At 37.2% G+C, this 18,493-nt stretch overlaps 1 protein-coding gene across 2 annotated transcripts in view; it reads left to right on the top strand.

Moving 5' to 3' along the window:
• LOC127422368 (periostin-like) overlaps window positions 1-11,380 on the top strand; it is a 28,990-nt gene extending 17,610 nt beyond the window's left edge. Inside the window, exons 10-22 of one of the 2 annotated variants that reach the window (XM_051665834.1) lie at window positions 1,998-2,146; window positions 2,686-2,822; window positions 3,390-3,520; window positions 3,642-3,772; window positions 5,396-5,498; window positions 5,631-5,698; window positions 7,207-7,255; window positions 7,703-7,717; window positions 7,810-7,998; window positions 8,640-8,684; window positions 9,011-9,052; window positions 9,136-9,171; window positions 10,082-11,380. In XM_051665834.1, the coding sequence (XP_051521794.1) occupies window positions 1,998-2,146; window positions 2,686-2,822; window positions 3,390-3,520; window positions 3,642-3,772; window positions 5,396-5,498; window positions 5,631-5,698; window positions 7,207-7,255; window positions 7,703-7,717; window positions 7,810-7,998; window positions 8,640-8,684; window positions 9,011-9,052; window positions 9,136-9,171; window positions 10,082-10,122 (1,136 nt within the window). In that variant the 3' untranslated portion in view covers window positions 10,123-11,380. The remainder of the gene's footprint in view (window positions 1-1,997; window positions 2,147-2,685; window positions 2,823-3,389; window positions 3,521-3,641; window positions 3,773-5,395; window positions 5,499-5,630; window positions 5,699-7,206; window positions 7,256-7,702; window positions 7,718-7,809; window positions 7,999-8,639; window positions 8,685-9,010; window positions 9,053-9,135; window positions 9,172-10,081) is intronic. The other variant, XM_051665835.1, reaches the window with a different exon arrangement.
• Window positions 11,381-18,493: the final 7,113 nt, after the last annotated feature.

Raw genomic sequence — 18,493 nt, forward strand, 5'->3', positions numbered from 1 at the left:
TATCAATTATCCCACCTCCCAGAGGGAAAGTTCCAGACCTCACATGAGGTAAAGCTGGATCTTTCGCCTCAGCATCCCATGTTTGTAGTTCATTTGTGACTAATGGCAGGTGAACACATTCATCACATTGTGTTTACAGGGTAAATCATTCATTTTACTGGGCTCCATGAGGGGAAAAGGACAGTGCCCGTGGTTTCAATAACTAAAGCTCCTGTCTAGGAATGCACATTCCACAAACTGCTCTACATGAAAGGCCGGCCAATTCTCTACATGCTGTATTTTGAAAGACATCATTTTATTATGGTAGTAGCCTACTTCTTTGATTTGGGCTTCTTTGGCTTAAAATGGATGAAGGCATTAGTGATCACACTAAATCAGTTTATATCATGTTGTTGTTATACTAATCTTATCACAACTACACTGTAAAAATGTAAAAATTTAAAGTCTAAAAATGAATTTCACATAATTATATCAACTTGAATACAATAGGTTACACCAACAAAATAATTTTAAGTGTCAGATTGAGTAGAAATAGCAACTTAGGGGCCATTCAGACCAAACATGTTTTTGCGCATAAAAAAGCTAGATACAGTGCAGTGAATATAACAGAACACAGGTATCTCAAGACACGGTTTTTTAAAAGTCAAAGTTCTTTTTAACTTGGCTTGGCATCTAAAAATGTGGCACGTCTGTGCAAGATGCTGCAAAAACATAGAGACACGGCGCAAGGGTCAAATACATCTGTCTAGCACATCCTCATGTTACCCCCGCGTTTACATGCATGGACGCAACGCATAATTTAATTTCATTTAGTTCAGGAGACTCTGGGCTGTCAGTAAAGGATTAAAATTTCTATGTACAGAGTAATGTGACAAAACAACATGGCGCCAATCACAGCGGAGTTTGTCTTTGGGAGAAACGCCAACAAAACTATATCTGGTAAGAAACCTAATTACGTTTATACACTGAAACCTGTTTAAGTCAAAAGATTAGAGTCTCTAGTTTCATCCAAAATGCAATTTTTTAAATTTGAGCAATTTATCACGAAATGCCACACTGCTAATCACAATGTACATTGTGTACAATAGCACACCTTTTTTATTAGAAATCCTATATTTACTGTGCATTTCCATGTTGCTTTCAGAGGTTTTATATGGAGTTACAATGAAAATATGGTGCATTTTGAACTGTTCTGAGACCAGTGCAGACAGACAGCACTTCGGAGGTTAAGTGATTGATTCACTAAATAGGGAGGAAGGGAGCATCCTGTAGGTTTCCTATGAAGCCATGTGCATTCAATCCAAACTTCCTATCGAAAGTTCAGTTTCAGGCTGCAGATTATGATTGAACTACTCAACATGGTTGGCGGACATGGGACAATTGTAATCAGTACTTAGATTCAGAATTTATAATGTATACATTTATTTTAACATTTGTGGCAGTGATTGGATGATTCTGGCCATTACTTTTATCAGAATTAATAATGCTAATTTCTGATTGGTAAAATGCTTCAGCACTGGCTATCACTTGTTTGTTTGAAAGTGCTAAGAGAGAACATTGAGATTTTGTTGCCAAAATAGAAAAAAACATTGTTACATAAGTCAAATCAAGTCAAAAAAATTTAGTATAGTTTTTTATTTCTGCTTTTCCCAATACACTTTGTTCCAGAGCAGCTTTACAGAAAACTAGCTGTAATGTCTGTAACGTCTCATAAACATTAATAACCAACACTCCTAGAAACATTATAAACAATCTGATTAAAAAAAAATGTGACTTCTTTAGCTTGGTATTATTTAAAATTTCACAACTTAGTGAAATAAGTATGAACATAAGTGGACATACATTTTTTAAGAAAACGATTTGCTCTAAATTTTTCTTTTTGCATGTTTATGGGTGCTACTAGTTACAAATCCAAAAGGTCATGCTCGGATCTCAGGAGGATAGCCCCTTAAGGTAACAACTTCATTTTACCGGTTCGTTTTTTCTGTCTAATCTAGATGAGGTAATGTCCATGGACCAGAGCTTCCTTAGGATCATCCTGGAAAACCACATCCTGAAGAACAAGATTGTGCTAAGTCAGCTGTACAACGGTCAGCGACTGGAAACCCTTGGAGGGAAATTTCTCAGAGTTTTCGTGTACCGCACAGTCAGTTGTATTTTATATCTCCTATTTCTTAAAGGGTTGGTTTACCTATAAATGAAAATTCTGGCATTATTTACTTACCCTCATGTTGTTCCAAACCAGTATGACTTTATTTTGTGGAACACAAGAGATGTTAAGCAAAATGTTAGGGACTGACAGCTGCAGGCACCATTTACTTTCATTGTATGGGAAAAAGATGCAGTAAAAGTGAATTGTGACTGATGCTCTCAGTCCCTAACATTCTGACTAACATTTCCTTTTGTGTTCCATGAAAGAAAGAAAATCATACAGGTTTGGAACATCATAATGGTGAGTAAATGATGACAGAATTTTCACGTTTAGGTGAAGTATCCCTGTAAGTTTCTGCCTATGATTTGTACAAACTTGAAAAGCATCACAAAAAGCTTATATGAATTCCTATTCTTTGGCCATTACTTACAGTGACATTTATTGACATTGTAAATACTATGTAATAACTCAAACAGTGCCATTAGTATATTCAGAGTAAGTCAAATGTCTCATAATATTTTTTAACTATGAAGGCTCTCTGCATTGAGAACGCCTGCTTGATCCGTGGAAGCAAAGAGGGAAGGAATGGTGCTCTCCATCTCATGAAGACCCTGATCTCTCCAGTAGAGTCCAACATGTACCAACTTCTGTTGAAAAATGGAGCCTTCAAGTAAGGAAAACTTAAAGGTTAAAAAATGCAAAAATACTATAGTTATGAATAAACATCAGTTATTTATTTTCATATCTCATTGTACAAAACTGCAGTACAGCACAAAAATATATTAAAATATATGAGTGGTTCTCATCTGGTGGGTTGCAACGCACAAATGGGTTGAAAGTCTGTTCTGATAAGGCTACATCAAAATTCAAGGGACCAAAATTGTACATTTTCCAGGCTGTCGTGTTAATAATTTTGCATATTGTTGGGTACATGTAATGTTATTATTATTATTAATACCTTGTAATGTCTGATTTAAATTTTTGGTTTACTTTTGTACCATAAACAAGTTTGGTACTGTGTTGGGTTGCCAATTGATGTCTAAATTAAAATCTGGGTCCTGAAACAAAACCAGTTGAGAACCACTACTATAAATAAATGCTAATGTTTAGAAAGGTTTGCCACTTGGCCTTTGTGTTACACTTTTACAATATTAATGATGCCGGCAATGACATTATCATGGTCAAAGTGAGGACTGCATTCTTGTTCTGTAGTGAATGTGTTACTTCATTGCTGCAGGATCTTTTTGTCTCTGATTGAGACAGCTGGTTTGACTGATCTGCTGAAACAGGATGGAGATTTCACACTCTTTGCTCCTACAGATGAGGCTTTTGCCGGGCTCAGTGAGAGAGACTTGTCTCTTTTAAAGAGTGAGTACTATGCGCAACACATCAAGAATTATTGTTCAATTATATTTTATTCAGGATAAATTAGATTAAAGATGAATGATAGAGGCTACATGAAGTGACAAATTCTCTTCTCTGTGATCAGGTGACATAAATGCCCTCAGAGCCATCCTGCTGTATCACTTTAGTCGGGGTGTCTTTATTGGTGGAGGTTTGGAGACTGGTGTGACTAACCTTCTAAAATCCCTGCAGGGCAGCAATCTCAAGGTTTTATATGTAAGTACCCAGCACACCAACAGTTCTGCCTCTAAAGAAGTTAAATACAACATAGGATTTCATTTCCAGTCATGAAATCTGAAAGCACTTTTATTAGATTATATAATTACACCCTTTAATATGAGTTTTATGTTGGCACTCTGGGAATTTCTTTAGAGGAAGTGCTAAATCAAACCATACGGTATATTGCAGTAGACAAATTTATCTTAATATAACATTTGATTCATATGTAGAGATGTAGTCAACTATATAGATGTGTTCTTGGAATAACGTTATGATTGGCTTGGCTCCATAATATTTATTTGGTTAAAATACAAATAATCTGTATGTATATACTGTATACGTATATATACCGATCAGCCACAACATTAAAACCTCCCCCTCGTGCCCCCAAAATAGCGCACCTCAGAATAGCATTCTGCGATTTTATTCTTCTCACCACAATTGTACAGAGCGGTTATCTGAGTTACCGTAGACTTTGTCAGTTCGAACCAGTCTGGCCATTCTCTGTTGACTTCTCTTATCAACAAGGCATTTCCATCTGCAGAACTGCCCCTCACTAGATGTTTTTTGTTTTTGGCACCATTAACAAATTCTAGAGTAAATTCTAGAGACTGCTGTGTGTGAAAATCCCAGGAGATCAGCAGTTACAGAAATACACAAACCCTATATATATATTTTATTGGATATATATATATATATATATATATATATATATATATATATATATATAAATATTTATTTATTTATTTTTTTTTTGCTGTTAAGTTACACTGTAAAAATGCTTTGTTAAATAACCTAAAAAAGTTAATGTATCAGCATCTACAATGAACTGGTTTTATTCAAGTCAAATATTTTTCAAAATGACCGAATCAACCTGTAAACATTGTCATTACACCAATGACAGTAATTTTTAAGATTCAGGACAAGTAGATGTAGTGCTATAAGATAAAAACAAGTTAAAAAGTATTCACTTTTTACAGTTTATGTTTTATTATAATAGTTATTTGTAAAAAAAATACAAATAAAAAAAATACATATATACATACTATACATACATTATACTACCGGTCAAAAGTTTTGAAACACTTACTCATTCTTTATTATAATTTTTTTCTTCACATTTTAGAATAATAGTAAAGTCATTAAAACTATGGAATAACATAAATGGAACTATGGGAATTATGTTGTGACTAAACAAAATCCAAAATAAATCAAAACTGTGTTATATTTTAGCATCTTCAGAGTAGTCACCCTTTGCCTAGAATTTGCAGACATGTACTCTTGACATTTTCTCAACCAACTTATTGAGGTATCACCCTGGGATGCTTTTTAAACAGTATTGAAGGAGTTCCCATCTATGTTGGGCACTTATTGGCTGCTTTTCTTTATTATTTGGTCCAAGTCATCAATTTCAAAAAAATTTTTTTTTATTTTTTATTAAATTGTAGTTTTATAATGAAATAAATTAATATGGTGGCACAATTATATTTTTGTCTACAAAACTAATTTCAAACATTTAAGCATACGCCTTCAGATCAAAAGATTTTTAAAATCTTGAGAAACATTTCAGTCAAGTGTTTCAAAACTTTTGACCGGTGGTATATATATCAAAATTTTTAGGCAAATGAGAGCATGCAGGTGAACACCGTGAAAGTTCCAGATTCTGATCTAATGGCCACAAACGGAGTTATTCACTTCGTCAGGACCCTTCTGTACCCTGAGGGTAAGCATTATACAATTACATAAGCTTAATAAATTCCATTGTTCAAAATGTTCTCTGTTGCAGTGGCTTTATTGTAGAAATCAAATGCATGTTTCAATAACTACCAAACTTATGTCTTTATTTTATGTAAAGATATTCCTATCGGGAGCCAGGAACTCCTCTCACTCCTCAGAAGGATTATCCGATACATCCAAATTAAGGTATTGAATTATGACATGCTCCTTCAAAACCTAGTCATATGCATGAACCAGTCCACAAAAAGACTGAGGCTCACATCCCTGAGCACCGGTTCAGGAGGCCTATTTGCCTTAAAGGGATAGTTCACCCAAAAATGAAAATTCTCTCATCATTTACACACCCTCATGCCATACCAGATGTGTATGACTTTCTTTTTTCTGCAGAACACAAACAAAGATTTTTAGAAGAATATCTCAGCTCTGTTGGTCCTTACAATGCAAGTGAATGGTGACAAGACCTTTGGAACTCCAAAAAGCATATAAAGTCAGTATAAAAGTAATCCATACGACTCCAATGGTTTAATCCATATCTTCAGAAGTGACATGGTAGGTGTGGGTGAGAAACAGATAAAAATGTAAGTCCTTTTTTACCATAAATCTCCACTTTCACTTTCAAAGTGTGAAAGAATGCGAATGTGAAAGTGAAAGTGGAGATTTACCTAAAAAATGTAATTTTTATCTGTGTCTCACCCACACTGATCATATCACTTCTGAAGATATGGATTTAACCACTGGAGTCATATGGGCCATGTTCACACAGCAGCAGATTATGGTTTTCAGACCTGTTTTGAGTGCTTAATATAGTTGCGTTCATACACTTGATGGTTATTTACGAGTGTGACAACCGCATTCTATAACCGAACTGACACCCGCAAATTTTCAGGTCTCACAACATCATTCTCTGCAAACCTGTGCTGTGTGAACGGAACCGCACTGGACAAATAGTTGTTTGTCATATAATGTGAAAGCCATTCTGCACTGTACACAAGCATATCTCATGTTAATCATGAGGGGTTTCATTAACTCACAGAGATGGAGATATGAGCTGCGTGTCATCCGAAGTTCCAACCGCTGTGATTACGAGCAGCACGAGAAATGCTGCACTCTGCATGTGGTTAAAAGGCATTCAAAGCCACTGTCGGCTAATTATGATCTTATGAATGAGCTCGTGCCTCATTTGGACTTGTTTATTTAATAACGCGGCGTTATTGCGATAAGACATGCCATTGTTATGGATGTCGCCATCTTTAATATTTACTTCAGTCACTGTCACTATGGTCTGTGCATGCAAAAAAATTAGCTTTTTTAAACCATTATGTTATTCCTGCAACAACTTAATGACAATTAAACAGCGGTGCATAATGAACTGCAGCAGAACATCAACAAGGATATCAGTTATTGGGGGGAGACGTGGTTACAGCCTTGGAGTAAATGATGAGAGAATTTAAATTTTTGGTTGAACTATCCCTTTAAATCTGTTCTTTTGGTAACCCTGGAGGTCTGACTTCAATTTGATTATGTGCTAACCAGATTCAGGCTTCATACCTCAATATGATCTCAGAAAACAGATGTGTGGCGGGAACCAAATGTCATTTTGTTTTCTTGAGTAATTCTATCATGCCTAAAGCAGTGTAATAGACATTTGCATGGGCGCAAAAGTTCCAACTTCTGAAAACTTCCTTACTTTGCAGTTTGTTTCAGGATACAGATTTCAAGAGATCCCTCTGACATTTATAACAAGTATGTATAAAAAATGATGATCTTAATATTAATGCGATGCAGTTTTCCAGTGAATTTTTAAAGACAACTGTTGTGTTGTATATTAGCAAACTACATTAGTTAACATAAACTAACAATAAATAATACTTTATTTGCATTTATTAATAATCTTGGTTAATGTTAATTTCAACAAGACATTTTAAAATCAAAAGTTGTATCTGTTAACTTTAGTTAATGCACTATAAACTAACATGAACTAACCATGAACAATTATATTTTTGTAAACTAACATCAACAAAAATGTATAAATGCTGTAAACAATACATTGTTCATTGTTAGTTCATGATATCTAATGCATAACTAATGTTAACGAATGGAACCTTATTGTAAAGTGTTACCGAAATATTTATATTTCCCCTTCATGAAATAATTACATTTCATAAATACATATGTTTCCTTTTCCTCTAGGAAAAATCATCACAGGTAATAGACCCCAGTGAATTAGATTATTGCTCTCTGCTGCATGAAGATGTTTTGTTTAATGATTAGCCTGTTTCATATATTTGCCTCTGCAGTCCCCGGTGATGTTACAAAAGTCACCAGAGTCATAAAGGGAGAGCCCACTCTCACCAAGGTGACAAGGGTCATTGAGCCGAGATTTACGAAGGTTACCCGTGTGATTGAAGGTGAACCATCTATCACTAAGGTTACCAGAGTAATCGAAGGGGAACCATCTCTCACCAAAGTCACCAGGGTCGTTGAAGGTAAATATTATGTTGCACATCCATGATACCGATTTGTAAGAATATTTTAGAATTGTTAAGGAAAACTTTATTTTTTTATTGCTTGGTTAATGGATTATAAGTGCATTAGGGTGGTTAACAAATGTCCATAACCTTTTTTTTTTTTTTTTTTAAATCAACAGACTTTTAGGTTAAAATTAGTGAAAAGATTATATTTAATATGCTTTGACTGTTCACCATTTCCCTTTAGTTTGTTACTATTTTAATCACCATTTTGCCTTCACTAGTTCACTGGAAATGGTCCTGCGGTATGACAATTTTTGAAAGAAAAAATATTGTATGTTGTCCCTGACATTGTCATGAAACTGCATCCAAAATGATAAAAGAATTAGCAAAATGCTGTTTTAGATCAAGTTTAGCATTGTCACACCACAGGACAGGTCATGTTCCCAAAATTAATGTCAACTACCCATTTATATCTACAAATAACAATGCAATTACAAGGTTAGACACATTAGTTACACATAATTTGACTTGAAATATGACTATTCCAAACATATGTGTTGTTTCTCAACAGTTCCTTAGTAGCCAGAACCGACCTATCCTTTCCTGGATTTGGATTGCACAAATGTTGACACCTGCTTAATGTTTTGTATCAACAGGTCCCGAATACTCAGTCGCCAGCTCCTCTGATTTGGAGCTATATGGTAGTGTGCTGCTTTGAACCCTCTATAAGCATGCTAGTACTCGAGCTAACCATTCACCACACTTGGGTTTCTTTTCCCCCCCATAAAGTTCCTGTCATATTCCAGGTTACAGTGTCTGTTTGTTGTGATAAGGGTAAAGGTAAAGGAAACTAAGCTGTGGATGTTTTCTCTTTATACTATCTTGGAATTAGCTATGCTACAGGCTACGGAGTATAGCCGGCCGAATCAACCACTAAACTTTCTTCCTTTTTCCTTTTTCTGTATAATTCTCATGTATAACCACACAAATGCCAAAATTATTCCATTCTCCCTGTTTTTCCCTCTAGATTTTGGTGAAAACCCTGAGGGCTTGACTAAATACATTCAAGGTGAGATTTTGACATTTGCGAGGGTATCTCTCTCTAAATAGTTTTAGAAACACGGGTGACCTGTCTCTCTATTCCATTTACAGAGGGAACAAGAAGAGTGCCTGGAAGAAGAGTCCAAGGTAAATAATTTACTAAAGAATTGTTTACTAAAGCAATACCATGCTGAAAAAAGCTGGTTTACTAGTTTTAGCTGGTTTAATCTGGTTTAAAGGGATAGTTCACCCCAAAATGAAAATTCTCTCATCATTTACTTACTTTAATGCCATCTTTTAGATATGTATGACTTTCTTTCTTCTGCAGAACAAAAACAAAGATTTTTAGAAGATCAGATCTGTTGGTCTTTACAATGCAAGTGAATGGTGACTAGACCATTGAAGCTCCAAAAATTGCATAAAGGCCTCATACAAGTAATCCATAAGACTCCAGTGGTTAATATTCAGAAGTGATATGATAAACGTGAGTGAGAAACAGATCAAAATAAGTTTAGATTTATAATATAAATCTCCACTTTCACATTCTTTCACATTTTGAAAGTGAAAGTGGAGATTTATAGTAAAAAAAGGATTTAAATATTGATCTGTTTCTCATCCATACTTCTATCATTTCTGAATATATGGTTTTAACCACTGGAGTCTTATGGATTATTTTGATGTGCCCTTTATGTGATTTTTGGAGCTCCAAAGGTCTGCTCACCATTAACTGAACCAACTCGGACCAACAGAGCTGAAATATTCTTCTAAAAATCTTTGTTTGTGCTCAGCACAAGAAAGAAAATCATACACTTCTGGGATGGCATTAGGGTCAGTAAATGGTGAGAGAATTTTCATTTTTGGGTGAACTATCCCTTCAAGCAGTTTACTGTTTGCACACAGAAGAGGTCATAGCATAACCAACAGTTGGATGAAAGTGCTTGTACATGCATGTCACTTTTGGGAGCATTCATTTTTATTTTACATTGCATGCCTAAAAAGTGAACAAGCAATGTCCTAAAAGTTTTCCGTGACCTTTTTTCTATACTCACATTTTCAGGAGCACCTCGCAGGAGAACCAGAATGGCCAAAGTGAATTAGGCACAGTGAGCGCAAGTAGAACACAAGAACCAAAATGTTAACAAGGAATTCAAGGAATAACCAGGTTGGAGCTGGGTTTAGGCAAAATAAAAATCAAGATTGATAATTACAGTTTGATTTGTTCTCCAGAGATGAAATAATGATTTTTGTTCAAGTATATTTGGTCAGAACAGGGATTTCAATTGTTCCCCAAATGTGTATGTAAATATTTTTTTTTTTTTTTTTTTTTTTGTAAAGTGCAGTTTAAAACTTTTGTTGCAGAATGTCTGTTTCATCTTATGAATCAGCTATCACTTTTGTTAACGCAAACCATTTCATGTGCTTTTTGATTATTTTTTATAATACATGATTCTTAATGATTTGTACAACTCTGTGGAGTATACATAAGGCATCCAAGCTCAAAAGATGTAGGTGTGCATATGAAATGCATGTGGAGTTGTGATGTGGGGAACAGTTTAGCATTTAGCGTTATACACCAATTGGCCACAACATTAAAACCACCTGCCTATTATTATGTAGGTCCCCCTCGTGCCGCCAAAACAGCGCCAAACCCGCATTTCAGAATAACATTCTGAGATGATATTTTTCTCACCACAATTGTACAGAACGGTTATCTGAGTTACCGTAGACTTTGTCAGTTCGAACCAGTCTGGCCATTCTCTGTTGACCTCTATCATCAACAAGGTGTTTCTGTCCACAGAACTGTCGCTCACTGGATGTTTTTTGATTTTGGCACCATTCTGAGTAAACTCTAGAGACTGTTGTGCCTGAAAATCCCATGAGATAAGCAGTTACAGAAATACTCAAACCATCCCATCTGGCACGAGGGAGACCTACACAATATTAGGCAGGTGGTTTTAATGTTGTGGCTGATCAGTGTAAAAATACCTTAAACCAGCAATATGAATTTAATGTTTTGGGATACGGTTTACCATTGCATGGACAAGGATTTTATGGTGCTCATGTTTAGATAGTGCAAAGCCTTAAATAAAGATTGAATTATGTTTGCAAATTGTTTTGTTAAAAAAAAAAAAAAAAAAATCTTTTCTGATAGGGTGAAGGTTTGATATTTCTTCCTCAGTGTTTTGTGTGTTTATTTACAGATTTGAACAGATTTCATCATGTGCAGCACAATGCATGTTTTGAAAATGTCAAAGCTATCTCTCATACGGCATCTTCACGTTACCTGTCCAAATTGTAATGCACTTTCCATTCATTTTTACAATTTCCTTAATAAACTCAACTTTTAGACATGAAATTGTGTTTAAGTCTGTTTTTAGAGATACTCAAGTATTCCCTATAACACATTAGTTTGCTTAAAAAAATAGTGCTTATATAAGATGTACTTGTCTTGAAGCTCTTTAAATATTTAAATATTTGCCAAATACTTTTACATATAAACTAACTATTTTACTTACATAGAAAATAATAAAACTGTAGAAGGCACATCAATGTTTATCAGAAATTTTTTTGTGGAAAGTAATCAGCAGTGCTTAACCTGTTCAAACACAGCTCAATCAGTACTCTTCTAGTGTAGTACTTCAGATTTCTGCAAATCCAGCAAAAAACTGTCCATTTTTATGTAGGCTATATAAATGAGGAATTGCTTGCTTCAGGGTACAGTGAGATGTATCATGCATCTAAACAAACAGTTCTGTCATGCATAATCTTCCAGGATGTACAAAGCTTTAGTGCAAAGACAACAGCCAGATTTTCCTTTTCACAATATTTTCTCTTCTCCTAACAACCCTTATAATCTCCTATAATTATGTAAATTTAAAGCCAACTCAAGTAATAATGTTAAGTTTGAGAAAAAATTTCAGAATGCAAGACTAAACTTGCTGCTGTTGATTTCCATATAGATATGGAGGTCATTGTGGGGGGCTAGTAAGGACTTGCATCACACTGCAGTCTGCACGTACAATTCATCTGGGTTAGAAATTGTTCCAAGAACTCCATCCATTGAACTGAATGCAGATATTCATATTATTTTTCTGACAACCTGCTTGGGTCAGTTCAGCTCAAATTGGATCATACTTTTCATTTGATTTATCAGAGCGGCAAACCAACATATTCTGAGCTTTTTTCATATTTTTGTTAGATACTATGCCAGAATCTTCCTTACTTGCCTAACAGTCATGTTTCAGCTTGACCCTCTGTAGCTTGTTCAGGCAAGAGAGCCAAAGCAAGGCACAGCGAGATGGAAAAGGGTTTTTCCTTTTTTAACACATGCCAGTGGGACAGTAAATCACATGCCCCCAAACCCTCTTAAACAATCAATCCAGAAATTTGAAATAATATGAATGTGTATACTATAGGCAGGGGTTTTAAAGCTTTTTGATGCCAAGGACCCCCAAATATGATGATCCTCTTGCAAGGGACCCCGCAGACTGTTATCGGGTCTTTGACTATAACTTTTACCCTGCCCTCCCTCTAGTTACGCCCCTGGCTGCACAATAATGGTAAAAATAATAATCATGATTATTTTGCTCAAAATTTTAACCATGCTTATTAATCACAATTATTCTGCCTTTGAGTTTTGTGTGTGTGTGTGTGTGTGTGTGTGTGTGTGTGTGTTTATTATAGGGCTGCACTGTTTGGACAAAAATACTGTTGCCACTGATTTGATATCAATTCTAAAATTAAAAAATGTAATTAAATTAAATTAAACAGCAGCTCTGTAGGGTTTTCACAGTTAAGTTCTCTTTAAAAAATAATGTACTATTATTATTATTATTATTATTATTATTGCAATAAACAATAATCATATATTTCTGTAATAATTTAGCAGGCGGCAATGCTATATAGTCTCAAAAAAAAAAAAATAAAATAAAAAAAAATTAAGGAAGGAAGGAAGTGTGTGTTGTTTCTGTTGACAACATCATTTACACGCTCTGGTGCTCCTTCCAAACATCCCCCAAAACCCTATTGCCCTGGTATTGCTTCAGGTTTTTTAGACACTTGTAATGGCCAAACATACTTGAAATTACACAAATGTGCAATTGAAGTAAAATTGAACTGAACTCAGAGCAGAGCTGTTCTGAACTTCTGTGTATAATACTAGAGCATGAGATGGAATTAACGTCTATCGAGCACAGAACCGCTGTAACACGAAAAAAAAACAATATATATATATATATATATATATATATAAAGATTATTTTAATAAACTGTTTTGATCAACAGTCATTCTTAATGATCGATTCAAGCACTCGAATAAATATTTCACATAATATGGTAATTTCATTTCTACATCTGCCACTCAGTCTTGGGATTTTGTTAGTCAGTAGATGAACACATAGATCATAGACCATTCATAGACATAGACCTTTCTGCAGCCTTTGACACAGTCAACCATCAGATCTTACTCTCTACCCTCTCCTCGCTGTGCATCACAGGAACTGTGCTTGACTGGTTTAATTCCTATCTCTCAGGTAGGTCCTTCAAGTTAGCCTGGAGAGGTGAGGTATCCAAGCCACATCAGCTACTTACTGGGGTACCTCAGTGATCAGTGCTTGAGCCACTTCTCTTCTCTATATACACAACATCACTGGGACTCATCAATCAGGCACATGGTTTCTCTTACAACTGCTACGCTGATGACACGCAACTCTACTTGTCTTTCCAGCCCAACGACACCACAGTGACTGCTCAAATTTCTGCCTGCCTGGCAGACATCTCGGCCTGGATGAAGGAGCACCACCTGCAACTCAACCCAGCCAAGACTGAACTCCTTGTCTTTCCAGCCATCCCTGCTGTTGAACACAACATCACCGTGCAGCTGGGTGCAACTACAGTAACGCCTTCTAAATTGGTAAGAAATATAGGGGTAACCATCGACAACAGACTAAATTTCACAGACCACATCTCAAAGACCGCAAGATCATGTAGATTTACACTCTGCAATATCAGGAAGATAAGAACCTTCCTCTCTGAATATGCCACACAACTGCTTGTCCAGTCAATTGTCATAACTAGACTGGACTACTGTAATGCTCTCATTGCAGGCCTCCCTGCATGTGCAATTACACCCCTGCAAATGATCCAGAATGGTGTTGCCCTTTATTCTGTTCTGAATACTATTCTGATGCTAGTGAAACTTTGTAATACAGCACTTTTCATACCACTGTCTCCTTAAGATGATTCGCTTATGTTTTCCTCTTTTGTAAGTCACTTTGGATAAAAGCATCTGCTAAATGAATAAATGTAAATGTAAATGTAGATCAGTTCTCTGATTTAGAACATGACTGAATGATCTAGTGGTAACATCTTGCCTTTAGTTTTCAGAGGTTTTGGTTTCTAATTCACCCAAATATAACTTGCATCTGTACATCAGTGGATGGGTGTTAAACTTTAAAAATAAAATGCAATAAAAGATGCGAGAGGGGAGACAAGAGAAGCGGAAACACAGACACATTTATTGACAGTTCTGTATATGAAAAAACAGTGAGCTCCGAAATTCAGACAGTGACAACCACAAACTCTCTGCACCAGCAGCGGGAACCTGATGCCTGAGCGCCCGTAAACGAGATGACACAGCTCACGAACAACCGTCTCCCATCGCATAATCCAGCCATGATTTTTCACACTCAGTTTATACAGTACAGGTAGGAAACACAGTATGCACCGATGCGCCCATTCAACAATCAGCTCACCTGGTTACCGCACACCTGAGAACGATTAAAAGAGAGGGAGAGAAAGAGAAAAAGACAACACACACTCTACATACACACAAACAATATGGCCAAGAAGGCCATCACAATGGGGGACATGGAAAAGAGTGTGAGCTGCGGAAAAACTGCCGACACTAAACAACACTGATAACAGCCGCAACTAAAACTTATCATAACATGATAAGGGCCTGACTGCCAGTCAGAACACACACAGATAAAAATTGAAACTCCTAGTCAAGAACTGGAGATATTTAATCTGGATTATACACATACCTGACAACAGCTATTTCAAAAAGTGGTGAGGACCAGTGTTGGGGGTAACGTGATAAAAGTAGTGCGCGTCACGTAATCAGATTACTTTTTTCGAGTAACAAGTAAAGTAATGCAATATTTTTTTTTTTATTTTAGACCATAATATCTGAATTACATTTTAAATTAAGTAATGTGTTGTTTTTGTACTCATCTACTGTCCCTGTATTGCGAGAAATCAGGAGTAAAAGTGTGCAAACTTCGGAGAGGAGATGTAGTGCATGATTTGCATTGTTTTTCTATAGGCCAGAGACTATTTAGCAGAAAGAGATGAGTCAGTTCTATTTAAATGTTTGGGAAAATTAGAACACCCAACCAAGAAGCTCAAGCACCCAACAGTCAATGGATGTAGAAAGGAAGTCCCGCCTTGCAGGTAAAGGAGCCATCACCTTTTAGATACAGACATCGCCTGTCAATCAACTCGCTAACGAGCATGCGCATTTCGTGTTTAAGAGTAATATGAGGTCAACATTCAGTTCAGTGAAACATTCATGTGTAAATAAACACTGCATTTAAAAAATCAGTAAACGCGTTTAGGCAGAGGGATTATAAGACTAGTCTTCCGCTGTTCACAACATGATACACAGGGTAAAATACTCGCTTAATTCACTAATTTATGCAGCCGAACTGCTCTGTGTTAAAGCTCCCCTGTATCTGGGAGAATGGGATGAGAAAAGCTGACTCTGGATCAGTGGCACCAAGCAATGTTCTACATCGATTGTGTATGCAGAGAAACATTTTTAGTTTCTAAAAAGATTCAAAATTTTTGTTCAAAACAAGTAGTTTTATTCATGAAACAAACCATTTTCATGACATTTTGGTAGCATTAAAAACAATTCCATTCAAGTTGTATCAACATGTGCCTTTGAAGTTGTGGCATCTGTACTCACAGTGAATCAACCCAAAACAAGCGTGCACTGAGATGACTTAAGTGAAAAATATTCATTTATTCATCAGAATTATTTCTTGAATATGTTAGGTTGGCATTCCCCACTAAATTTTATCGTGAAAAACATCTTAAGTTGACTCTGGCATTATCAATGGGCACAGCACATGATGACATATATGATGCAGCTTCAAGTGTTGGACTTTGCTGCTTTAGGTAAGACAGGGGTTATACTTCATTATTCATATTGGCTGCCATGTTGGTGGAAAAACAAATAATACATATTCATGTTATTGATTCTTTATTATAAATATGACGTGAAGACCTACTTTCTAAATATCTGTTTGTTTACTATGTTGTTTTGACATGAGTGTTGTACAGTAGCTATCATGACCTGTAATGTCTCTTGTATGCAATGCATGGCTTACTTGTATGGAATGCATAGCATAGCAGAAAAGAAAGTGGCTGTGAGAAAAAAGTAACGCAAAAATAGTGATACTTGCACCTGAATTTGATCCTACCTCCGTATATAGTTTCCGAAGGCAGCATTTTCCAGCTTTCTGATGCAAGCATCATGTTATCAATCAAAGCGGTGCACATACAGACAAATAGATACTCAAACTTCTGCAGCTCCTTATTTCAGCGCGTGCTCGAAAGTGAACCAGTGACTGGTCAGTGGCAAACTTCTGAAGAGAGCGTGACAGGTCTGTTGAGGTAAAAATTGACTTCAAAAGAGCTTGTGATTTGGTCTGTAATCTGTAGACATTTACATTTATTCATTTGGCAGATGCTTTTATCCAAAGCGACTTACAAAAGAGGAATAATACATCAAAAGTGATTCATCGTAGGGAGACAGCAGTACAAATATTGCTGCATTACAATGTTTAACTAGCATCAGAATAGACGCTGCCTATAATAAAAATGAGTAACAATTTGCAACTTTGTCTGGCTGATCATTTTTGTTTGATAGCTTACTAATATCGCAAATGGTTATGCTTAAGTAACCATAAGAGGCAGAAACCATGATTGCGGTTAAAATACGATTAATTATGCAGCCATATATAATGTCTAGGTTACTGTCGTAAACCCCGTTCCCTGATGGAGGGAACGAGACATTGTGTCGATGTAGTGACATTAGGGGTCACTCTTGGGAGCCCCAAACACCTCTGATGTTTTAAGAAAAAGCCAATGAAAATCGGCGAGTGGAATTTGCATGCCACTCCCCCGGACATACGGGTATAAAAGGAGCTGGTGTGCAACCACTCATTCAGGTTTGTGCTGAGGAGCCAAGACAGAGTCCCGGCCATTATAGCAGGTAGTTCAGTGTTGTGGCAGGAGGGACACAATGTCTCATTCCCTCCATCAGGGAAAGGGGGTTACGACAGTAACCTAGATGTTCCCTGTCTGTCACTCACTCGATGTTGTGTCGATGTAGTGACATTAGGGGTCCTTATACGAAACCCCACAACCAGCTGAACTGTGTTACGTGGATCGGCGGTGCAGGTGCAGCCAGGCCACTGCATGCCAAGTAACAAGTGCACCGGCCCCATCGTAACCTTTCCAAAGCCCTATGCATGTCGTATGGACCACAACAATCCCGGGAACTCACGTGGATGAAAGAGTGCACATCTTCCCCTCGGAAGGGGAAAGGCGCTTGTGTGCCAGCGGTACACCCTGCAAGCTGCCCACATCCTTACCTGTTTGTACCTACCAACACACAGGATGAAACTGGCTCAATCTGAAGATTATAAAATCTTGTGAAGGTATTGGGTGTTGCCCAGCCCTCTGCCCTACAGATGTTTGTTAGAGAGGTGCCATTGTCCAAGGCCCAGGAAGAGGCTTCGATCCTGGTAGAGTGCACTTGTAGTCTCAAAGGGGATGGCGCACCCTGGACCTGGTATGCCAATGTGATGGCATCCAAAATCCAGTGGGCAATCCTCTGTTCGGAGACAGCATTCCCCTTCTGCTGTCCCCTGAAACAGACAAAGAGCTGCTCGGAGCATCTAAAGCTCTCCGTGCGGTCCAAACAGATATGCAAAGCATGTACCGGACACAGCAATGACAAGGCTGGGTCTGCTTCCTCCCGGGGCAGCGCTTGTAGGTTCACCACCTGACCTTTAAAGGGGTAGTGGGAACCTTGGGCACATAGCCCGGCCAGGGTCTCAGGATCATGTGAGAGTACGCCGGACCGAACTCTAGGCACGTATCGCTGACAGAGAATGTTTGCAGGTCCCCAACCCTCTTGATGGAGGTGAGCGCAGTCAGGAGGGCTGTCTTCAAGGAGAGGGCTTTTAGCTCAACTGACTCTAAGGGCTTGAAAGGGGCTCTCTGTAGGCCCAGCAGGACCACAGAGAGGTCCCATGAGGGAACGAGGTGCAGCCTAGGAGGATTCAACCTGCTGGTGCCTCTAAGGAACCTGATGATCAGGTCGTGCTTCCCCAAATACTTACTGTCCACTGCATTGTGATGTGCCGCTATAGCGGCTACATACACCTTCAAGGTG

This window comes from Myxocyprinus asiaticus, chromosome 31 (genome assembly GCF_019703515.2).
Source record: "Myxocyprinus asiaticus isolate MX2 ecotype Aquarium Trade chromosome 31, UBuf_Myxa_2, whole genome shotgun sequence".
NCBI classification, from domain to species: domain Eukaryota; kingdom Metazoa; phylum Chordata; class Actinopteri; order Cypriniformes; family Catostomidae; genus Myxocyprinus; species Myxocyprinus asiaticus.